Consider the following 24578-nt stretch of genomic DNA (forward strand, 5'->3'; position numbering starts at 1 on the left):
CTTTAATAATTAAGAGAATAATTGAATGAAATAAATCAAACTATGGAAGAAAATTCAGGATGTGAATGTGAAAGAAGTCCGAATTGCTTCAGGTCAAAAGGGGATGACAATGTTTGATCGTGGTTAAAAGTGGAAGCATGGGAATGAATGCCTGCAGAAATAGGCTTCAAACCTAACCAGTTAAATAACTACCTCAAGCAAGATGTTGTGAATATGCAGTGTCAAAAAGTAATAGAACAAAAAGTCTGATTAGTAAAAAAGTTATGTCTTAGAAGATAGAAAATACCAGGTAAAAAAAAAAGAATTGTTAAAATCAATTTGAAATAGTCTTAATGAAGATAATAAAACATAGAGCAAAAACGTTTGCACACATGGTCAAAAAAGACAAGAAGGAAAGCAGCAGGACCTCTGTACCATTAAGCTGGGATAACGATTAGAAACAAGATGGATGATGATTTTGGCCATGATGGCAAAGGCAGTACATCTTGCTACATTACTCCAGTGTCTGTCTCCATTTTTAAACAAGAAAAATGAAGCACAGTGAATCTACTGAGACTCCCATGCAGCTTTTGATGTGATGTTACGTAGAAAAGTATGAATTAACTTGGATATGATGAAATTGGCAGAGGAAACATGAGATGAACAAGAAACCGAATAAAGGTTAGATAGTCATACATCATACTGAAAAGGAATAGTATCAGGTTAAAAGTAAGTCACTAATGACTTCCTGAAAGATCAGTCTTGGAGATGATTTTACTTAGTGACTTATTTAGTGTCTTTATCAATCTCCTTGACATCCCTCTGATGACAACATGAAGTCAGGAGACATCACGCAGGGGGAACAAAATGACCGTAACGTGAGCAACAGGCATGCAAAGTGGACTAGTAAAAACAATAAAATGCTACAGAATTCTCACTTTATAGTCAGTTACTTGGAAACCATAAAGGAAAAAACTGAGGAAAAAAAGCTGGTCATAAAATGGTAACAAACCATTTCTGCAAGGAAAATGCAACCATGATCCTGGGATGTACCAGGACAGTTCCAGGAGAGATAATGAAGCCAGTAAATTCTGCAAAGCATCAGTAAGGCATTACCTGGAGCGTTTTATACAAGTCACATCTGGGGTGAGGTCAGACTCCTGAAACCACAAACTCAAAGTCTAAAAGAGTGGCAAGAGAAATGAAAATAATGTCTTATGACAGGAAACTTTTAAGAGCACGTTTTATTTAGTCAAGCAAAACAAAGGCTGATAAGAGCCTTTCTCTGTCTACAAATGCATCAAGTAAAAACTATGAAAAGAACCACATAAGCTTCCATACTTGCCAAAGACTGAGTATAAAACCTATCACCACTGCATTTAGGCTGGGAATTACAAGGCTTCTAGTCATGAGAGCACTGAAATGTTACAATAGATTTTCATTAGAAATGTCGATGGCAAGAAAGCTAGCTACTTTTAGGAAGATACTTGCTCAGTTTAAGGAAGGAGAACACATGAAGTGGTTGCCTACTGGACTACATAGATAAAGAGCTTTCTTCCAAACCTCCCTTAGCAGTTCTGACTCTGTAGTGATCTTGGCGGATCCACTTCCTCAGACGAACCAAACCAGCAGTATTCATGGGCCCAGCACAGGCCTACATCTCCTCCAGGATGCGGAGGGCCAGAAGCAGCCATGAAATGTTTGAGGAGTTTACAGTGGAGACCACTGAGGGCTGACAGGCAGCTGGGAAGTTATGGGTTAAGCATCACTGTATGAGAGCAACGGCACTGAATTCCAAATGGGATAGAGCCATACAGCTTAGTTAGTGTAAACAAATGGTTATGATTCCTGTCAAGAACAATTTTTCATCTCCATAAAGCCTAGTTTAATAACATGGCACAGGCACCACTGAAAACGGGAATATTAGCTTCCCACCAATTTCCCAAAATTGAAATAGAATCTGTTTTGGCAAAAACAGGACAGTTGTCTACCAAGAAAAACATTTTAGGTAGTTATATAAGCAATAAAAATAAATGTTTTATAAAATTCACCCAGAAGGACTTATAAGTATTAAAAAACCAATAATAATTAACCAGATTTCATGAAGTATGAAACAGCCAAAAATAACCAGGACAGCTGAAGATGGTGAAGTCATTTCTTCTACTGCACTCCAAAGCCCGACCACCTGTAGAGATTAAAAAAATATGTCCAAAGAATTAATTTTCCTCATATGGACACAGTGCAAAATTCTGTCTCTTAATATGACTTCATTTTGCCGAAGTAATGGAATTTTATGCAAGCTTAATGTTTTACAAGTGCTTCATGCAGCAGCAAACCACTGAGAAGACAGATGAAATGAAGGACTATCTATTGGGTTTCCTTTTACATTAAAAAATGCTATTGTCTTCTGTTAAGATCCTGCTCACCACTGCCCCCTGAAGCAGCCTGTGCACCACTGATGACCGAGGTCATTTAGGAAGAGCAGACTGATTAATGTTAACCTGTGTCGGAACCCGCCATTCTGCCACAAATGTGATAATACGACTCTGCATCAGCCAAGGGATTCTCAGTAAAGGAAACCATTAGTATTTTCTCACAGGCTAAGATCTCGTTTTGTCTGTATGTGGACACCATGTTGAAAGACAGATATCAGAACAGCTTCGGGAACAAACAGGATTAGGACATAAATTAGGAGGCAACAACAGTTAATTTTATTGGTGAAATGAAGGTTGAGCTAGGTATGGGGGAATAAATTAAGAGAAAATAACATTTTAAGCTGAAATGTAATACTAGTACAAGATCAGGTCCATGAATACATCCACTCTGGAAACTGAAGTTCTCTGAACTTCTGAGTTTCTATAATAGTTTCCCTGCTAGACAGTGGACCAAGAAAGCTACTGTTTTAAGATAAAGCTTGATGGGTTAATTTCTGTGACAGGACAAAAATGATCCTTGAGTTAAAAGGTCATCTTTGGATCTCTGATTATTAATCTCTGAATATCTGGTTGCACTGACTTACCACAAAAGATTGGACATAAAAGACACTTGCTTACTACTGACTGATCATAATTCTTTGCATGTATTTCTGGTATATTAATTATAATTCTCCATAATTTCTGTTGGCTACTTGAAAAAGGATTGGCTTTTACTTGGAAATGTTGAAGGTGGGCCACAGCTAAAGGCAGGTGGAAGGCAGGATGTAATAATAGTGAATTTTCATCTGAGTCTTCCAGATACTCGACTGGTGAGCTGGTGTCCAGCGCATGCATCAGGTAACACCAGTCACCACATCTGCTGTAAGAATGGAACTGTCCCCAGTTGTAAGAGTCCCAGAGATTCAGTTTGCTGGTTTTTGGGTTGGGTTTTTTTTTTTTTTTTTTGTCTGTAGTGTGCGGACACAGTCCTTTCTCTAAGAATTTACTTAACAAATTTCTTGTTACCGCAAGGACTAAGTATATTGATGACATCATGACGACATATGATGACCTCACACGGTTATGTGGAATAGATGCTCTGTGAACTTTCAGGACAATGTACTTATTCCACAGCTCTTTGCAACGGAAGGTAAAGGGTGAGACCCCCGCCCTGTTAAGCAGGAGCTACCTTTCCGTGTTTTCCTATATCCTTAGGCAAAGGTGACCTATGATGGATACAGAAAAAAACAGAATAAACCTAGCTTCAAAATTAGTTAGCTGCATTTATGAACTATGCTCAAAAATGAAATTGTTCTTCTGTAGGAATGGACGATACTTTCTGTTTTACAGACGCCATTTACAGTTGCAAGTGAAAAATTGAACTTGGTTTATCCTTCTCTAGTGCCAAAGCCAAAAATGGAGGCTAGCAAACAAGACACACCTCAACCCTTAAACGTGCTTAAGGCAACAAAGATTAATCTACTGTGTCAGTCATGTTCTTGTTTTTCCCCTTCTTTCCCCAAAACTAATGTTCTTTGAAATGGTTATAAAAATAACCAAATATAAGATTCTGGCCTGTGTATTAGCATCACCCTTTTCCTTCAGTGAACTAGATACTTATCGCACTCTCAGAATTTGAGTGTTCAGTGTATTAAACATTAAACACAGACATTTCATGGGAGTTAGAGCTCATACACCTCACTCTCCTGATTTTGATTAGAATTTGTTTGCTCGATAGTGCTTTGTTGTGTAGACTGATTTATTAATCTGATCTGTGCGCTGAAATGTCTCTTCAATTCTTAGCTTTGCAGAGCCTCATTGTTTGAATTCCGGAGTTCATAGGGTTGGACCCAAGGATGCTGTCAAGTGTTGCTGGCAAAGAATCACCTATTCTTTCATAACTGGGAAAAAAGAGCTTCAAAAAAGAAAGAAAAAAAGAGTATCAATTTAAGTCTTTCCCGTGTGTTTTGCTGTAGAATTGCGACTTGGAAACTTCCTCAGCACCTCTTTCGCTTGGCTACCTGCTAACTTGCTGTGCAAAGGTGATACTTGCCACGATGAAAAAGCAATTAATTTGGAAATCTGATGCAAAAATGATAAACAAGAGGAGCAGGTCCCTTTCCCATCCACCTTCATTGCCAGCCGGGTCACCTACTGTGGGGATTGCTGCACACACTTAAACTGACTTTGTGACGATTTAAAACGTTCGGTAAATTGAAGCGGTGTGATGAGCCCCGACGTCAGAATCTCCCTGAGAACGGCAGTGTTCACTGGAAGTTAACCTCTGAATTTCACCAACAACGGGGTCAAAACCGCCGCCACCGCCGCCGGCGGCACCCACGGGTCGTTGGGCCCGCGCTGGGGGCGGGGCCAGCCCGACGCCCTCCCATTGGCTGCGGCGGCGGAAGCCAGCTCCCCGGCTGCCCCCTGCCCGCCTGCCGCGGCCCCGCGCAGGCGCAGCCCTGGGCCCCGCCCCGGCCCGGCCGGGATGGCGGCGCCCGCGCTCCCTACGCCGCGGTACGAGCACGTGGGGGCGCGGGGGCCGTTCCGGGATGTGTACGAGCCGGCCGAGGACACCTTCCTCCTGCTGGACGCTCTGGAGCGGGACGCGGCCCGCCTGAGAGAGGCTCGGTAGGCGCGGCGGGAGCGGCCGGTGGGGGGGTGGTGCTAAGGTCTCCTCGCGCGCGGGGAGGGGGAGAGCGGCTGCCCCGTCCCTCGGGCCCTCGGTTTCTAAATGCTTTGTTCCCAGGGTGTCGCCCCCCCAGCCGCTAATCGGGCTTCAGGCCCTGGAGGGAGGCGGGTGACGCCTTCCCACCGTGAGCGGAGCGGGGAGAGGCGGTGCACCCCCGCCCCCCCCCTCCCTCCGAGCAGCGAGCTGAGGGGAGCGCGGTGCTGCGGGCCCGCAGCTCGCCTCAGAGGGCCTCGTTGTCTGCAGGGTGGTACGCTGGGAGGTGATGCCCGAGCAGCTGCGTGGAGGGCTGATACTTCATTTTGGTGGGAGCGGCACGTACCTGAATAGGTTAAAAGGGCCGTATCTCAACCCTGATGAAGCTGTAGGAGTTGCATAGCTGCTCAGGTTGCTGCCCACTGTCAGTCATCTCCACAGCTGACGTATGGCTACGTGACAGCTGTGGAAATTGCCCAAGGAGTTAATTTTATGAGTGATTATTTTGTAATTGCCTGCCGCTGCTGTTTGTCCAGAGCTGGCTGACACTCCCCTGAGTTATTCTGCATTTGAGTCTTGCTTTTGTTGTGTGGCTTCGTGGTGATCTTTCAGAACTTCTGTCGGACTTCAGTCTTGCTGCAATAAATGTGTAATAAATGCTATAGAAATGTAGCCTGTACTGTTGAGATTGTGCAGTTAATGAAAATTTTGATGTTAGGCATGGGGGAGACCTGTGTTTCCCAAAGTGTCTTGTGATAACCAGGAACTGTCGGTATGGGCACCAGTAGGCCGGGCAGCCATTATGAAACAGATGACATAATGTGGGCTTTGAGGGCCCTATGATCAAGTATTTCAGTACCATTGGGAGAAAGGCAGCAGGTTCCATAACACTGTCTTGATTAATTCTGCATCTGTTGCAGGTGCTCTTACATGTTACAAGTAAGTGTCATCCAGAGTTTTCTCTCTTTAGACTTGAGATCTGCCTTGAAATAGGATCTGGATCTGGTGTGGTTTCAGCATTTCTAGCTTCTTCCATTATTGGATCCAATGCACTGTACATGTAAGTATATAAGGCATCCTGGCTTGTGTCAGCAGTAGCATGGCCAGCAGGGACAGGGAAGGGATCTGACCCCTGGACTCGGCACTGGTGAGGCCGCACCTCGATTCCTGTGTTCAGTTTTGGGCCCCTCACTACAAAAAGGACATTGAATGACTCGAGCGTGTCCAGAGAAGGGCAACGAAGCTGGTGCAGGGTCTGGAGCACAGGTCGTACGGGGAGCAGCTGAGGGAACTGGGGGTGTTTAGTCTGGAGAAGAGGAGGCTGAGGGGAGACCTCATCGCCCTCTACAGCTACCTGAAAGGAGGGTGAAGAGACCTGGGGATGAGTCTCTTTAACCAAGTAATAAGCGATAGGACAAGAGGGAATGGCCTCAAGTTGCACCAGGGAAGGTTTAGACGAGATATTAGGAAGCATTTCTTTCCAGAAGGGGTTGTTAGGCGTTGGAATGGGCTGCCCAGGGAGGTGGTGGAGTCCCCACCCCTGGAGGTGTTTAAGAGTAGGGTTGACATAGTGCTGAGGGATATGGTGTAGTTGGGAACTGTCAGTGTGAGGTTAATGGTTGGACTAGATGATCTTCAAGGTCTTTTCCAACCTAGACGATTCTGTGATAAATAGCACTTAAACTGTTGCATGCAATAATAAAGAATACCTAGCCCTCACATATATACTTTTTATTTTCACATTTTAAAATATTCTTTCCACAAAGAAATACTACCTCAACTCTACAGACATGGAAATCAAAGTAAAGAGAGCCTAAACTATTTACTTCAGGTTCTGTAACAGGTAGTGGTGGGGCTAGAATTCCATTTTCTCACTTCTTAGACAAATTACTAAGTTTACACTTGTGTTTTCTGGGTTGAATCCTAAATTTTAGTCACTGACTAGTCTTACTGAGATATGATGATGTTAGTTACCTGAGTGTTGGCAGTAACTGAACTGAACTGTATTATAGGCATGTATGCATATATATTTGTGCAGAGCTAACATTGAAAAGGAATCCTTATGTTTCAGCTTTCAGACAGTCATTAAAACTTCCAGTGTAGAGTTGAGTGGTTTAGCTGAGGATACATTGTGTGTAATTTACTAGGTATTTTTTGCTATTTACTTGCACAGTAAAGCATGCTGGAAAGAATATTTTAATTGAGAGTACATAAGTTAGCATGGGGTTCATATGGTTAAACTTCCAGATACAGCAGTAACTTACACTTGATAATATTTTGCTTTTAGATGTACAGATATCAACCCGCTGGCAGCTTACTGTACACTGGAGACAGCTCTGCTTAACAATGTTCACCTCCAGCCAGTCATTACTGACTTGGTAAGATAGATGTTTCAGTAATAAATTCTTTATGGTTTTTGTAATTTTTTTAATACTTAGAGATACTGAGAAGTAACCTTGAAGTCTAGAAGAGACATACAAACATTCTCTTAATAAGCACGGATGAAAAAAAGAAAACAACAAAATGCCAAAGTGTTTTTAAAAGAAGGGAAAACCAAATTACTTAAGTCTGAAATTCAAATTTAAGCTTTAACAATACACTGAATTAATTTGAAAAATAAATTATGTAGACATCATTTGGAAAATGCTGTGCAAGAAACTGTTGTAACCCAACCCTGTCACAGACCTCCCTTTAATGCAGTTCTTGGTTCTCAGCTCTCTGATTTGATTAGGAACTGTAGGTATTCTTACTTTTTTTGCTTACAAAGTTTGACATGAAGAAAAGCTACGTTTCTCATCTCTTTAGGAAGATACTTGTTTAAAATACCCTGAAGATGATGAAGATAGGCAACAATAAATGTGATTTAAAATGGATTAACAACTGCTCATACTTGAGAACTGAAAGTTGTCACAGACTGGTCATTTTGGGTAATAAATATTAACTGATGATAAATTCAAAATTACTATATATGTTTTTTAAAATCAATATTACTATATACATTTGAGCAAGAATAAAGTACTGCCTTTGCGTCTGCATATATGTCTCTTGTTCTTCTGCGTCCCGTACATAACGTAGTCTTAAGACTACTGAAATTGTTCTGCTATGCATGGGTACTTCTTGGTGCTTCTTTTGCATGTAGAAAGTAAGGTTTAATGTTCCTGAGTCAGGCTGAAATGCTCAGAATATCTAGCACTATGTAACTGTATTTTTACAAAATGTTTGCATTATGTTTAAAAAAAAAAAAACAAAACCAAACCATCCAATCATCAATGGTTTGGTTTTTGGTTGACCTTCATCCAGGTCAAAGGACTGTCTCCAAGATTAAATGGGAAGGTTGATCTACTGCTGTTTAATCCACCATACGTTGTAACACCTTCTGAAGAGGTAGGAAAAATTTGAAATACACAATAAAAATGTTATGTCTGCTGTCAGAGGAGAGATAGCAAATCAAATACTCTAGTATGAAAACTGGAGGGGTTTTTTGGAAACAGTAAAAGCTGTGGTAGGACCAGCATTGTTGCAACATCACTGTTTTAGTGAAAATGGTTTACTAGAATTGCTTATAAAGACTGCATGAGAATAAGGATTGCTAACTGCTGTTGCTGCTTCTGAATGCTTGCTTTCTACATCAAATATAAACTATGTAAGACTTGTTAGGCATCTAAAGGTATTCTTATAGAAGACTTGCAATGGAAAACGCATTTGTTCCCTGCAAAATAAACACCCACTGCTTCTGCAGACTCCTACTCTCAGAATCTGACCCATGAACACTTAAAGGGTTTTCTTCCACTTAGCAAACAAGCTCATAAAACATTACAAGAAAATGCATAGAGAGCACATGACAACATAGCTCTTTTAATTCAACTTAAGAATAGAACTTGAAACAAAAGTGGTAAGCTCATGGTGTAGGAAGTAGTCTTGAAGTGATTTTGCTGCATAAACTAATCTGCTGAATCAGAGTTGTCAGATTTCTAACAGCAGACGCCTAAAGCTAGAGATTATGGTGATGTTTCTCTTTTAAGTACCACTGACACTTTTATTCTTCTGTATTATGACAATCTTTCATTCTTCCTAGGTGCAAAGCCATGGAATAGAAGCATCCTGGGCTGGGGGCAAAAAGGGCAGAGAAGTAATGGATAGAGTTTTTCCATTAGTACCAGACCTACTTTCACCGGGAGGATTATTCTACTTGGTCACAATTAAAGAAAATAATCCAGGTGATCACTTTTATCAGACCCTTAAATGTGCCAAACCAGATTTAACACTATATTAATCAAAATGCTGATCACGGCAGTGCTCTCTAGGTTATCAGACTTTAGCAAACAAGTAGTACATAACATCAGTTGAATCTTTAACATGATAGCAACTAACTGAAGATTGACAGCATGTATTGAAATTCATATAGGGGTTCTAGGTCATTATTTAGAAATGCTAGAGATGGCTAGAATGTATCTGCATGTTTCATACAAACCCTGGCATCTCTGTGCACTCTGGTGCGTCTCATCTTTCAAGTTTGTGTGGGTGTCTAATCCACAGAGGGACTTTTGCATAACCTGATGCCTTTTGGAATCCTTTTTCTGAATTAATGTCTTGTACATCCATAGGATGGTGAGCTACACTAAATAAATCAGCAAATTTACCAAAACTAAGAACTCCCTAAGCTAGTTTGGAAAATGGTAATGTGTAGGTCCTGACCTCAGCAGCTCTGTGAGACTTCAGTTCCAAGTCTGAAAGGTGATTATAAATCTTCTGAACTAAGTAATGAAGTCAGGCCAACCCTTTCTCGTGAAAGAGAATGGTGGTGTAAACTTGAAAAGCAAAAGCCTTTAGTTGGAAATGTGATGTCTTTCATTCTGACATGCAGAGAGAAGAGATTTGGACTTGCTCCTTGTGATCTAATGCTTAATGGCTGTACATTATCAAGTAGTTTCAAGAAGAGAGATTATTCTTTCACACCAGATTGATTAGGCAGCTTTTGGGAGAAGGTGCTACAAATTTCAGTTTCTCCTACAAATTAGCTTCATAACTGAATTATTCATTGCTAGTAATAATACAAAATACACAACTTCAGTTAGTAAATTGTAAACTTCATTTGTGCTTGGTGAAAAACTACTTTGCATAAAAATTACTGTACAAAAGAGTAAGAGAACACAGTTTATAATCTGCTTTACAGCTTGCTTGGCAGATGCTTTAAGCACTGCATCTTATAGCTGATTTCTATATAAACTGAGTTGTAACGCTACACTTTCAATTACAGATGAAATTCTGGAAATGATGAAGAAATGTGGCTTAGAAGGCACACGAGCACTTTCCAGGCAAGCAGGACAAGAGATGCTTACTGTCCTCAAATTTAGGAAGTCTTGATAACTGCTCTTAACCTTCCAGATACTATGCATACGGAAAGTTGAACACGGATTACTGAAGTTGTCAAATGAATTTTTAAGCCAGGATTTTCACCCTCTTAAGGTGTATCCTCACCTCCTGATTACTGCAGTGAAACTGATCAAGACTGGATTTATTTTTTTTATTCTTGATGTTAACCAGCTGTTACCTGCTGTCAGAGGTACAGTTGTCCTCTGGCTATCTGCAGGACAGTTGTGGGGGAACTGTGAAATACCCTGCCTTGTTGCACTAGCACTTCAGCACTAAAGACTTTTTCCTCTATAAATAGGTATTTGTATATTTGTCATTGTGGCTTATTAAAATAATGGCTTATAATTCTTCCTGTTCTAGTAGCTAGTCTATACCTACACATGGTCTAAATGAATAATTGGAATCAGTGTTACTCATTTTGATATAGTATCAGGCACTTTTACAAGTCTAAGGCACAATTACTGAGTCTGGTTCTATTGCAAGGAAACAGTGTACTTCTGAACAGAAAGCTGCAGCAAGTGTAGCTCAAGAGTTGGTGCAAAGGCAAGCTATTATCTTCCTGAAGTCTTCTGGGCAACGTTGTGGTGATTGTGCTCCCTTTTATGCCATTTTACAAGGAGGGTACTGCTATGGAGCACTGCAGATTAGATTAAGAGTTCTCATCTATTGGATGGTATTAAGGGGGGGCGGGGGGGGGGAAAGTATATGAGATGCTATTAAAAAGGCTAGTTACGGGTACCTGAAAAGAATGAGTGTCAGTGGAATGAAAGTCCTCCCTCAAAATCACTATCCAACATGGGAAGCTATTTCCTGACCCCCAGACCCTGATGAAGAGCTTTGCTCTGCAGCCTCTTCCCCCTCCCAGAGCCCACAGGAGGTTCTAATACAGCACTGCCCCAGCAGCAACTGGTGTTCACTCACTTGCAGCACAAAGGTAGAGACAGTTGTAAGCAGCACCACTACTGCTGTCTGGGAAAATGCTTTCAAAAGAAGCTGATCTTTAAAGATTTATGTCAAGTGATGTTAGGATAAACTGTCAGTTAGCTCCTTGATAGAGACAGGTTACAAGGGTTTTTTGTAGGATGCTGAGGCAGGGAAGAGACTACTCCATTTAAGACCAGAACTAAACTTATGACTGTACTTGCCCAGCTTGCAGACTTTCTAAATTCTTCCATGTTTTAAGCTGACCACCCAAAAAACTTATCTAGGAAATTGAAAAAAAGGAGGTTTTGCACAGGCAGAATAACATAAGAAGTGGAGGTGTTGGTAGCAGAAACACATGACTGTAAACCTAGCTCGATCATTTGAGGTATTTTACTGCAAAGGAATGTGAGAAGGTACTTTTGAGTCATACAGGTTTAGACTCAACTTTTGCTGGTCTGGCATAAAAGTTGTTCCTTATACCATCCTGAGGAAAATACAGAAAGGATTAAATTTAAGGAAGTGGGGGGGAAGTGTGATTGAGTGATCCTGAGTCACCATTCCTCATCTTAGAAGATCACTGAAGAGCAACACTGCAATTCAGTTCAACAGTTCAAACACAGCTAATGCATCCCCTTCAGTAAACTCTTCTGTCAATATAGTTTTATTTAGATAAACATGAATGTTACTTGACATTCTAAAAAAATATAAATGCATTTCATTGGCCAAAGTGTAGCTTGACTCAGGACTTTGTAGATTCTTACCTTCTGAATAACTTGTCTAAGGAATGTCCGAGTTGAGAAACAGAGGAAACTTTGTGGCCATATGAAATAATGTGTTCCCACTGAAGAATTTAAGCCAAGTTTTGTTCTTGCAGCTTACCAACCAGTCATTTCTGAGAAGTCATATTTCATTTGACTGCTTCCTACTTCTAGAACCTTTTTGATTCGATGGCACTCTCTTTTGTTCAGTTTTTCCCTTACAAAACTAAGAAGAGGTTTTAATGCTTAGTGATTTTGCTTTTATGTGGAATCCTGGCTTCTGAGGTTATAAGCATAGCTGCAGGGCTGTTTGAACCAAAATGCTGTCATCCTTAGACCACCCTGGAAGTTTTATGTTGTTAACCACTTTGGCTAACAAAGTTAGGTTGCTGAGCAAAAGTCATAACATCAAAAGATTTTACAATGTAGTCAAAACATGTAATGGAATCAAACTGCAGGTTTAACAAAAGTTTTAATTTGTCTAGCTTTTAGTTATAGCTAAAGAATTAGTTTTAAAAGAGGTAATAAAGATAAAGGGCAGTCATCAGGCACGGTAGATCACAATGCTCAACAATGTATACACTTTTGAATTATAGAGGACAGAATAATGAAAATCAAAACGATCAGAACAGAAAGTGTAATAAAACCTACTGTGCTTTCAACAAAAAACTATTACACTGGATTATTTAACAACTGGATATTTGGACAAGGGAAATATATGCATCCACTTGTAACAAACCATGAGTCAGTTCTCCTGGCCCCACTGTACTGCTGTCTGCTGCAACTTCAGTGGAAGCACTTGTCAAACTACAATTCAAGTAAGAACAAGTGAGTTCTGTAAGAAGTGATTCTTACTATGCTCCATCATTCTGGTGAAGATGGAACTAGTGACAAGCCAGGTACCTTGGGGTTTTTTTATTTATTTTGAAATTTGCTGTGTACACAGAGGACTGCATGTACCCTTAGCATTTGCCAGGGCACACCTATCCCCTTCTAGAAGACCAAATAACACACCACTTTCTGGAGAGTTTTGGGGAAGAAGCCTAATGCCTGCATTCAGTGAACATGAGAATAAGCTGCATGGCAGATACAGACATTCAACATAAGTTTGACACTTATGAAGAAGAAAGCAAAAATTCTGCTCCCCCAAGCCCCCTCGGCACTGCTCTGTCAGCAAGTACCCATGCCAGAAGTCGTACTGCTGCTTTGCAAGCACCTACACTTCCTTGTAGCAGAACCAAGACAAAAGCTCTCTGCAAGGTGGTTCCTAGTAGACAGTTTGCAAGTTAGGGTCTGCTACAAGAGTTTAAAGACGGCTCTTTTCAAGCAATACCTGGTTAACAGATGGCTTTCAAATCAGTTACTGAACTTGCAAAGTCATTTAAAATAAAGTGATGCAACAGAGACAATCCTGGAGTTTTAATACCAGTAACTGTGAAAAAAAATAGAGCTTGATCCTTAATCTGTGTTTTCAGTTAGACCTTTTCAATACCAGTTTTAAATCCTTTCCATTCTCAAAAAAAGGTCAAGAAATTTCTCCTCTGGAAGCCCATTATTACCTGTTAAAAATAACAGACTTAAGTTATCAACAGCTAAAAATAATTTCTAGAGCTGTCACCTCAAAAGGGATCCAAATTTGAGAAAACATAGAATCTAAAAAAAATAGCTGTTGAGGTAAAGCCAATTGTGTATGCTATCAACTTGGCATCTGAAAATTTATCACACAGAGAAAGAGACAGCAATCCACAAACTACAGAGATTCACAATTCATTTATTCCCCATCCTTTTATTGACTTTTCAAAGAAATCCACTACAAAATCCATCCTAGTATGCTACTGCTGTTAAAAAAAAAAAAGCATTAAAAAAGTATAGTTGAAGACAATACTGAATTCTGATAGAACTGCCATGTTCATTTAGAGTCATTATTATTATGGGACAGTGGAAGTGCAGTGTACATTCAGTGATAATTCCTTTGCTGGCTAATGAAGATGTTAACCAAAATAATGAGAACAAGAATTGATCAGTGTATATGCCTTCTCGTTAGAAGCCAATCAGCCATAAATAGGGTTTTTTCATTGTCATGCAGGAATGATTGTACTCTCTCTACTTACTTGGGCTTCTGAGTTTTCATGTTTTTAGGGAGCTGGATGGCTGACAATTTTTGGGAAAATGAGAGTGTTAAAGGTGAAAGCTGTTTATAAATGTGTTAATTTAGAGCATGCTATGTTTAAATTTTATGCTTTTAACAGAAGGCTATCGCTCTAGTTCCATGCCTTAATGTCTAACAGCAACAACATTATTTTTTCCCCATATGAGGAACGATTATGAATGCACTATAACCAAAAATCAAATCTTTACACCACCTATGTTAAATTCACCTGTTACATGAAGAGTCATGATCTGGGTTAAGTATCTAATACTGTGTTAGAATGTACCTAAAATAAGAAGTTTTAATCAACTTCTGCTGTAGCTTATGCACCAGACATAACTCTGCATTACTTCTGAAATTTTAATATATCTTAAAAATATACAAATCAAAATAAATTATTCTTATATATTTCTTTATATCAAAGCATAATCTTCAAACTTACAAAAACCAGTCCAGAGGTAAGTATGTGCCATATCCCACTAGCCAAGAATTTAAAGTAACTGCCATTATGTCCAAGTAGTTAGCTTCATTCAACATACAATTTATGGCCTCCTCTTCATTTATTATTTAGTTCACAGAAAGAAGACAGACTCTTATTTCAGAAAAATGTCTCTCGACAGAGTGGACAGGTGGATTTGTTGCTGGATGTGAACCATTTGTACTGAAAGAGAAATAAGTTTAATATATGAATGCAAGCTGAGTATCAGGAACACTGGTTTATCCCCAATAACAACCATTATTTACAAATTAATATAACTATCAAAACATTATACTTAAAAAACCCCAAGAAACAGTAGAACAACCTTTCTACTCGTGTATGGACGTATATATATATACATACGTCTTTGTATATGTATATACAGATATTACACACACAGAGTACTAAAATTCTATTCTAAAAATGTGACACAAAGGAATTCTCACCCAGTCTCATTTTGGAATAAAAAGCTAGCATTTTTAAAGCAGTAGCAATTCCTCCATTGTATGGCCATAGAGATGCCAGTCTGTTCCAGTATACTCTCTAACCATACAACCAACGCCTGTGATCACTTGGATACATTTAAATGTCATGGTCCGTAAATTAAGATTCAACCTTTTCTATTCCCACATCTGTGCTGATAACAAGATGCTGTTGGAACACCCCGCATAGATCTAACGGCTTATGTCTTAGTGAACACGAAACACATAGTTATCTGTGAAGTGTAGCAAGCCCTCCCTCAATTACATGCCCTTACAGCTTAGTACAACATCCATACAAATAATTTATGAGTTCAGTTACTCCCAGATACTCCAACAACATAACAGACAATTGATGGTATTACAATACAGGTTCCTGGTTCAAACTATAAATGGATATTTTGCCTATTTAAAAAAGATTTCATCTAGGTACTTACCAAGCAAGCTGAATGAAACTTTTTCTTGCATGTTCTGCAAGCTTTTTTGGGAAGAGAATAGTTGGAACCATGAATGACTGAAAAACAGATCATGCAATCTTCAACGCCCTCAAAACGTTTATCCACATTATTTTTCCACAAAGATAAGCCTTCCATAATACTTCCATTCTAACAGAGAGAAAAGAGCTGTTACTACTGTAGAATTCCTTCAGAATATTCTGTTATTCATAAGCACACAAAGGAAACAAAGCCTGAAGGCTTTGTAATCTGAAATTATATGCAATATACACAGTGAATAATTTATGAAGCCACCACATGAAATACAGATGACAGTCTATCCATAGAAATGCAAGCATTCATCACAACAAAAAGAACCAACTTAGGAGCACTTAAAAGGGGATCATAAAATTTTAAATCACTGTTTTGTTTTAAACACAGATTATGCAATTTCAGCAATCACCAGTCTTTTAGAGAATTTCATTACTGGGTTTTGGATTTGGGTTTGGGGTTTTTTTTTTCAAATTATAGTTGAGATGGCATTGCCACATGGGGCAAACAGTGGCCCATGTCTTAGATCTAAATTTTCAACCTTGGATATATATTTAACAGGACATATTAGGCCAATAAATTTACCTCTCTGTTTCAGCATCTGGAGAAAAGCAGATGGTAAGGGTGACCAATTCTGTGAAGTCCTTTGAGATCTATTGATGAGATCCATTATACAGATCTAAATAATATTGCATTACTAGGAATATTTTTCTATTGTAAGGACTCTCTAAGTTTTCAGAACAGGGGCTTTCTAACTAAACTCACCTGATGTGTAAGATACGTGCTTAACTGTAGCATCCAATTGCGCCACTGCTGTACAGCCACACCAACCCTCTTTCCACTCTCAACTGTTATGGATCCCAGTGGGTAGTTTGATGGAAGCTGTATTATTAGTTCAATAAATATATCATCAACTGAATAGGTAGCAATGACTTCCCGTGCTGCAGACCGAGCTTTCACCTATGGAAAAAATCAGGGGCTTAAAAAAACTCCAGAGATACGCGCATCATCTCTAATCTTTTTTTTAATATATACCACACATTAAATAATTATATTAGTCTAGGTAAACACTTTTCTCAAAGAAAATAAAAATCCACTCATATCCTGCCACACCAAAATGAAATTACTAGCCGTTTTTCAATCTCCTTATTAATTTTTAATAAACCAAAAATAAGTATAGTGATAGTGTCTTCCACTTACCTCCTCAAAACATCATAAACCCCATTCTTTTCTAATTTTTTCCGAACACAATATTAATGAACATCAACTTAATATATCAATACGTTTTTATCAGTCATTCAGAACAACAAAAATGCGATCTCATAAAACATTGTAATGCACTCTGGTTCTAAGAAGTAACATTTCTTAAAATGTTTGCAATAAAACTAAAGTAAATCAAAAAAAAGAACAAAGCATCTTACTAACCGTCATGCCATTAAATAGCTGCGTGCTAGTCTGAACAGAAGATATTTCCTGTGAAGAAAGCACGCTACTGACATATTTGCTTGTAAATTTATCTACAACATTGAAGACACGTTTCTCACAGCTGTTCCACCAAAGCCTGACCATGGCCGGCAAGTCTTTCAGTGTTATGTGGTACACAGAGCAGGCCAAGTGTGGAATCTGGGATGACAGGACTCCTGTCCCTGGGAGGGAAAGAAAGGATGTTGAAACACTCTTAACGTGTTAGTCACAACTGTTGGTTCCTCCACACTACATGCAAAAATTTTTGATATCAACATAAGTGTAGCAACCGGAATTTCATGTTCATGCTCCTTCTATATTTGCTACTGTAAGTGCCTTTCTCCATCAGGCTGGTTTCTTAGTTTCTTAGGCTAACACTTTACAACTGGAAATTCATCTTCTAACTTAGAGAGGAACTCCAAGTGGACTACCAGAAATCAAGAATAATTTAATGTTCTAGAAATTACAAAATGCTCACTTTGTAGTGAACAAGCAATAAAGATGTTTGGAGCACATTTGAGGTTTGCTGTGTTCTACAGAACTTCAGAAAGAGATAAGGGAAATCTTTCTCTTGGGATGTCATGTTAGTAATTCTTTTTACTGTCATCCAGATAAATTGCTCTGAAACGTACAGTGATGTTCAAGTGAAAAATTAAGAAATGGAAACTCAATATATTTGCTTACATCTATACAGGTACATAAAATAACAATTTCAGTGAAGTAACATTAAAAACTAATTCTCCTTTTCAATTTTCTCAATGGAAAAACCTACTGTATCTTCTCTCATCATGGTTGATTAACTGAGTCTTCTGAACAGCATGATGAAAACAACATACAATTCAACATCTCAAACATTTTAAAAAAATGTATTAAAATATATTTTTAATTTGTTTTTATTTAGGTATTAAAATGGAACCCCAAAAAATAGAAATTCCATTTAGCATTAAAAACCCAGTAATCTAGAAGCAATGGAGAAGTCCCAGAATAGATCACACATTTTTAGTATTTTGGAATCTTTGCATACATTCAGGGTTCAGATAGTAGCAATGTACTATTTCTGCCCTAAGAGAATAATCTAAGCATTTCCTGTTTTGTCTTTTTTCCCCTTTATTTTTCTGATAAAAATTCCAACTTGGGTTAAGCTTCAAATGGGGAGCATTAGCCAAAGATTTTTAAACATATGTATTTGTGTGTGTATATCTATTTTATTGGTAAGATTTTCTAAATATGTCTTTAAATATGCTTTTCTGCCTAAAAACTTTAGCAATATCAAAACTCTCTCAAATGCACAAATACAATTTTCACTAACCTTTGACATCTAAATGAAGCTCTTCAGTAAAGAAGGTTTTTGTGTCCTTATTTTGAACTTCTGAAGTTGGCCCAGAAAAGACAGGGTTTTCAGGCATAAGCCTGAACAAGTTATAAAGCAGTTTATTCAAGCTTTTAGTTCTTCTAAGGTATTGTGAGTAAAGAACTCGCAGCTGATAGCGTTAAAAAAGAAAAAACACACATATAAAATACAGATGAAACTTAACACATACAGCTTACTCTTTAAGTAATACAAATATGTTTCTGTAGGGAGGAAAAGCAAGACTCTGATTCAGAACAAGTATTTAGAAAAGTGATTTAGCTCTCTGTACCATTTTGAATGATTAGAAGATCATAAAATGTAGCAAGCTTATTTGAAAATGCGAGAATTACCTATTAGTGAATCTTAATTCTTTATTACTCCAATATTACCATCCTTAACTATTGCAGTGCAAAAATCTATAGATGCTTTCAGAATTTCACTAATTCCACAAAAAACAAGAGGTAGAAAGATACATAATTAAAAGAATAAAAAGGCTGGATGAAACTTCAAGATTCAAACCAAGTAAGCATGTTAAGGGATTCAGTTAAAAGGAAAAGACTCTGAACATATACCTGAGAAGAAGCTGCTTTGAAGAAAGCTAATGTTAACTTCCAGGTGAGAAGATATCCTAGAACAAGGCAGAACTCATCACTCAGAGGCTGAATAACTGCAAATTCTCCAACTGGAATGCATTCCAGGATGTTTTCTAGCAAGAGTTCTTCAGTGGCCAGGACAGACATAAGAGCTGCTGGAGGTGATCTACGGAAAAACATTATCTGGTACAGTAAACTCAAATCTTGAGCAGAACATTAACTGAGTTTATATTCACAGCTTTCCTAGAAAAGTCATGTTAACTAAAAGGGGCCTTTCATTACAGGAAAATTTACTTTTGGATTCACACATTAGTGCTAGATTTTAAGACTTGGGTTTTTTCCCCTGAAAAGGAAAGTTGGTGTTTTTACCTCTTGCAAGACAAATACAAACTGAATGCTGATCACTTAATCTGAAAGTGGTCTATGGCTGAGCTGATTTAACCTACATCATGGACAGCTGTTTGCTTACTTGCTTTGTTTGTCAAGTCACAGCAACAAACAAGCAACCGAACAATGGATCTAATCACTGAATGCATTAGGTTTGGATTAAAAAGCCTTTTGCAGCTCCATAGTAAGGAAAGGTATTAATCATTGGGCTGAGGTAAAAAAAAAATTATTTTTTCTTTTTAAATCAGTTACCATACACCCTCTTCAAACCGTTGCCTTTATCAGATTCAAGCTGTATAAAACACCCAGGTCAATTTTGGAGGTTCAAGAAACTGAAGTTATTTGTGCAGCTGGACACATTCTGAATACAGCAGTCCAGTAAAAATCTGTCAAGATTTTACAATATAAAGCACGTGTGTTGCACTTACACTAGTAACTGTACCTAGAAAACAACGGCTAATAGTTTCCAGTTTTAGCACAAAGGCAGATTTAACCAATTATATTGAATATTTTCAATATTTATGACCCTATTGTCATAGCCACGTCATTTTGTTTTCTTTTAAGATCTCCTGACAGACAACTACTCTGCTGCAAATCTCAACTCCTATATTTTTAAAATATGAAAAAAAGTCATTAAAAAAATGAGTAAAAAATACACACAATGCCAGTTCTTCCTCTTCATCACCATAAGATTTGAGATCTTCATCATCAAATTTAGGCAATTCAGGCATTAATCTACAGAAATATGGGAAGAAAAACAGATTTCGTTTTTATTATTTTAATATATGTGATGCACAGTTCTTTGCTTATCACTGTCAACATTAATGATAAGCCATAAAATAATGGCAATTATTCCTTAGTAACCACACAGAATCTTTAAGAGTCATGTCAGCATTGCAAAGATGGTTCCTGAATGACAGTCAACAAGGACACAGCCTTGCTTGGTTCTCTTCCAGACCTTTTACACTTCCTGAGTCATGCTAAAATAAACTTCTCTATCAGAATAAAGCTATTGCAACTTTATGCCTCCGTTAAGTGAAGGATAATAGTAGCTGCTTATGCTTAAACCAGCTGCCTTGCAATCTGCATTTTGGGCAGTCAAATGCACATACTATTTTTCAAATTCTGTATTCTCTCCTTTGGTATTAGAGATATCCAAAAAGTTCACAATATTACTACACATTTTTATTCATGTTCTTAATTTCTTCTCTAAATTAGTGAAAATAAGGTAATACTATTTAATGACACTGTCAGACCCAGACCAAACCTGGAATATTTCAGTTTACTTTTTAGGATTCTAAGAGTGTTAAAATAGGCCAAAAATAAATAGTTTTATGGTTATGATACCACTATCTATGTAATTACAGTACAGAAAATAAAATTGTATCTTCATGTAACTGAAGTAAAATTTCTGAAATATTTAGTCTACTTTTACAGTTAAATTTAGATTCATAGCTTCAGATACTGTCGTCCAATACCAAACACAAATTGCCCAGCTAAGGGTTTTTTCCCATAATGGAACATGACTTTGCTAAACACACATCTGTAAGTGCATGTTCTACAGCACATTTAAAAAAAGGGGGGAGTGGGAGGTGAGAGAAGTGAGAAATTTGTTGATTCTTACTTATACAGCATGTGGTAGACAGAAATCTGTACAGGTCTAGCCCGGAAAAGCAACAATGGACATAGTGTATTTAGTAGAGTCTGAAGTTTATCTGGAAGATTTGTCTTCTGGCCTGCAACAAACTTTGCTGGCAATTTATGGTTTAACAGCTGGTCCTTTGAGATGTAAGTTAGAGCTTCACCCAAAGACGTTAATACAGAGTTCTGAAAAGAGCCTTCAGATGCATTTTTGGTTTCTCCTATTTAAAATGAAGACAGACAAGCCATGATACAGAATGTGTGGATGATACCATAACAAGCATTACTAAAAACAACTCAGACCGTGCTTATCAGAATCTATCTAATCTTTAGAATCACAATGTTAAGTGCCATTACTTTAGTAATTAGTATGTAAATGTTCAAAAAAGTGAGTTTTTATAAACTATGTTGACATAATATTCCTATAAATTAAAAAAACCAGCCTGTCAAGTTCTGTTTCAGAACAGCCCGACAGGTACCACTATTACAGTCCTTGCCATATACTTGCCTGTGACTTTCACCAACAAAGGTAACAGCAAATTGTGAATTCCCTCAGAAAAGAACTCTTTCCATTCACTGATCAAGTTCACAGGAAGGCTTCCAGTAGTTTCGGGAGCTGCAGCTTCAAAGTATGCACTAAGGGCAGATGCCAAATCACAACTGACACAAGCGAAAATCTGCACAAGCGGGACGTGATAAAGCGAACGGTTCTCACTTGTTGTCTAGGAGGAAAAAATAAGAGGAAGCTTTCTTAACCATAAATTTGCATTAAAATGTTTCACATTCCCTGTGAAACCAGAAAGTGTAATTTCAAATAAGACTCAATTGCAAAGACCATTTTAAAACGATTGAGGAAAAAAGTTTAAAAAAGTAATCTGTACTTTAGTAAGACTCACTGAAATGATTTTCCAAGTCTCACTGACATTCAGAAGCCTGAATTACTTCCCTTATATGACCTTCTTTATAATGACAGAAAAAACCTGCCACCACGTGGATTCAAATAGAAATGTACAAAGCTGTAGCTTATCTGTAGCACTTGTGCAGCCAAGTGCGCTAAAACTGATATGGGAAACGCTCTCAATTTTCTCTCCCAAACATAAAAGCCACACCAATATCATACTTGTATTTCCAAATTGCAAAAGGGAATTAACAATATACAATTTTAAATTGGAAATTACTGAAGTGGCTATCAGGAGAATATTTCCTCTCCCCCAATACAGCTCCTTCTTTTTATTTTTATTCTTACTAGTTTTCCCCCAAAAAATGAATACCATTAAATATTAAAAATATTCCCAAGCACTTTATCTATGCAACAAGTTTTTCATACAAGTTTGTTGTTTGGTGGGTTTGTTTTGTTTTGTTTTTTTTAATATAGTTTTGAGGCACATACAACATAGGTAAGAAGATTAATCCTCAGACCAAGAAAGGCCACATGGAAGTTTTCGGCCTGCCCTTGTAAGTATGTAGTGACAGAGGGCCCTATAATACAAATTTTAAAAGCTAGAAGATGAGGGATTCTGTATCTTTATTTGATTAATAAAGAAGTAGTCAGCTGTTCACTCTGACCTGTTTTCTAACAGTGTCAAAATATAATATGTTTCATCTTATCAGTTAGATATTGAAATGCAGATGTTGCTTTTCATTCAGTTAATTTTTATGTGTCACATTAGACTTTGGTCTTAAAGGGATATTATGTTTCAACATAGAGACCTATAGCAGACATATTTCAAAATCATTCTCCAATTACCAATACTAATTACCATACTAAACAGCATATTACTTTAAGAGTAAGGTAATCTCATCTCTATATGCAAAAAGAAACAGGAGATATAATATTGCTTGTGCTTTTAAGCCACACGTGACCTTTGTCAAAGCTCAATGTAAAAAGGATTTTGTGGAATTCTTTTTAATATTGTGTCAAATATTTGCTAAGCTGAGATGACTATGTACCTGCCATATGCAGGGAATAATCTAAAAAGGTAAGTATATCAAAAGTGAAGATGCAACATTAGCACTCACGTGGTAGGTACTGTTTATTTTCTTCAGTATTTTGATTGAGATGCTTTTTAAAGTTACCTTTGAAATGCAAAATACCTAGCTATTAATATTGATCATTACTCTAAAGTACTAGAAAGTTAACACACGCATTAGATGAAACAAAGGTAAAACTGTTAAGACCGTTATGTTCTAAAAATCTAAGAAAGAACCATTAGGGTTTCCACTCCTCTTGTCAATCCTTGCATCTTTGTTCAAATTTAACTGCTGTGTGGCATAGCTTCTACAACGTTTTACTGTATCATCCTGACACCCAACTTTCTACTTTGTACACAGGTAGGTGAACTTTTAACAAAAGTTTCAAAGACTTTAATGATGAAATGTCAATCAGACAGCCCAGTAAGATTATAAAAATTTAGCTATTTTGAAGCCTATATTTTTAGCTTCTCCTCCCCTTCATCAGCCCAGTAGGATCCTATGAAAAGCTGCAATCCAATAGTTATTACCAGTCCCTTTCATATTACCTCTAACCAAGCCAGCATGGAGCACATGATAAAGTCCCATTCACTATCGGCCAAAGGAGCTGTGGAATACTTCAGCAACAAGGGAAGGTAACGTATCATCTCGATGTTGAAACCAAGCAACTGAGCACTCGTTTCTTTCAGATTGCTGTAACAAAAATACAACTGAAGCTTACAGGTCTTCATGTTGTAGATATGAGTATTTATATTCTTACCTTCACTCCTCTTCTGAGAACAAACTAGTCTTGCACCAGGCTCTGCCCTATGTGCTTTTGATACTCTTTCAAAGTTAGAATACTACACTAGCTGCCAAGTCTAAGTCAGTCAGTCAGCAGGTAAAAAACAGACTATGAGAGCTACTTGCCCATTTGTATGTTATACAGATTCCTAAAATTGTGAAATTTACATATTCACTCAAGTAATATACTTACATTATCTATGAAATTTAGCAATTTTACCTAAATCAATGCAAGAAAAATGATGATTTATTAATTTTAAAAATAAAATAAAAGCCCTCAAGTGTGCAGTGTACCTTTGTTGCCTGGATTTTTCTCACTACACTCAAGACAAATGAACTTCAGTATATTTTCACTCCTTACCGGAAGCTTTCCAAGTTACATTTTCAGATCCAGAAACCTAAGTTTGGTATCCAAATTTTATTTCTGCTACCTAAATAAGCAATCGGAATTTGGAACGGAATATCCAGCAATACCTACAAAAGCTGGTCATTTCTGAATGCTTTTGAATACACGACATCTAGATACAATAAAAAAGCTCCTAGTTTCCCAGCTTTCAACCACCCAGGTAGAGACCTAAAGACAGGCATATTAAACTGGAGGGATGCAGTTCTACAAAACCTTAAAAATGTAGTATTATAGCAGTGGATTGTGGTTTTAACTTACAAATTCATTTTGTTCATTTT

General features: G+C 37.9%; 2 protein-coding genes across 5 annotated transcripts in view; one reads left to right on the forward strand and one right to left on the reverse strand.

The window, feature by feature from the left end:
- The first annotated feature begins 4861 nt into the window (after positions 1-4861).
- HEMK2 (HemK methyltransferase 2, ETF1 glutamine and histone H4 lysine) lies at positions 4862-13726 on the forward strand. 2 transcript variants are annotated; one of them, XM_074902438.1, is made up of 6 exons: positions 4862-5024; positions 6029-6118; positions 7346-7436; positions 8359-8442; positions 9134-9275; positions 10316-13726. In XM_074902438.1, the coding sequence occupies exons 1-6, from the start codon at positions 4882-4884 to the stop codon at positions 10420-10422; spliced, it is 657 nt and encodes a 218-aa protein (XP_074758539.1). In that variant the 5' UTR covers positions 4862-4881; the 3' UTR covers positions 10423-13726. The 2 variants fall into 2 exon arrangements, with proteins under 2 accessions (XP_074758539.1, XP_074758547.1); XM_074902446.1 differs by lacking the exon at positions 8359-8442.
- Positions 13727-13864: 138 nt separating this feature from the next.
- LTN1 (listerin E3 ubiquitin protein ligase 1) overlaps positions 13865-24578 on the reverse strand; it is a 40503-nt gene continuing 29789 nt past the window's right edge. For all 3 annotated transcript variants that reach the window (XM_074902413.1, XM_074902403.1, XM_074902423.1), the window contains 10 exons: positions 23660-23804; positions 21649-21862; positions 21124-21361; positions 20160-20234; positions 19092-19278; positions 18478-18649; positions 17130-17350; positions 16470-16664; positions 15657-15824; positions 13865-14923 (listed from right to left, as the gene is read on the reverse strand). In XM_074902413.1, the coding sequence (XP_074758514.1) occupies positions 14861-14923; positions 15657-15824; positions 16470-16664; positions 17130-17350; positions 18478-18649; positions 19092-19278; positions 20160-20234; positions 21124-21361; positions 21649-21862; positions 23660-23804 (1678 nt within the window). In that variant the 3' untranslated portion in view covers positions 13865-14860. The remainder of the gene's footprint in view (positions 14924-15656; positions 15825-16469; positions 16665-17129; positions 17351-18477; positions 18650-19091; positions 19279-20159; positions 20235-21123; positions 21362-21648; positions 21863-23659; positions 23805-24578) is intronic.

This window comes from Athene noctua, chromosome 1 (assembly GCF_965140245.1).
Source record: "Athene noctua chromosome 1, bAthNoc1.hap1.1, whole genome shotgun sequence".
NCBI classification, from domain to species: Eukaryota; Metazoa; Chordata; class Aves; order Strigiformes; family Strigidae; genus Athene; species Athene noctua.

Bases quoted from the DNA above. Each gene is read 5' to 3' on its own strand.
- HEMK2 (XM_074902438.1), top strand. From the start codon at position 4,882: ATGGCGGCGCCCGCGCTCCCTACGCCGCGGTACGAGCACGTGGGGGCG. The intron at 6,119-7,345 runs GTAAGTATATAA...TTTTGCTTTTAG, and splicing joins GGATCCAATGCACTGTACAT to ATGTACAGATATCAACCCGC. The intron at 9,276-10,315 runs GTGATCACTTTT...TTTCAATTACAG, and splicing joins AATTAAAGAAAATAATCCAG to ATGAAATTCTGGAAATGATG.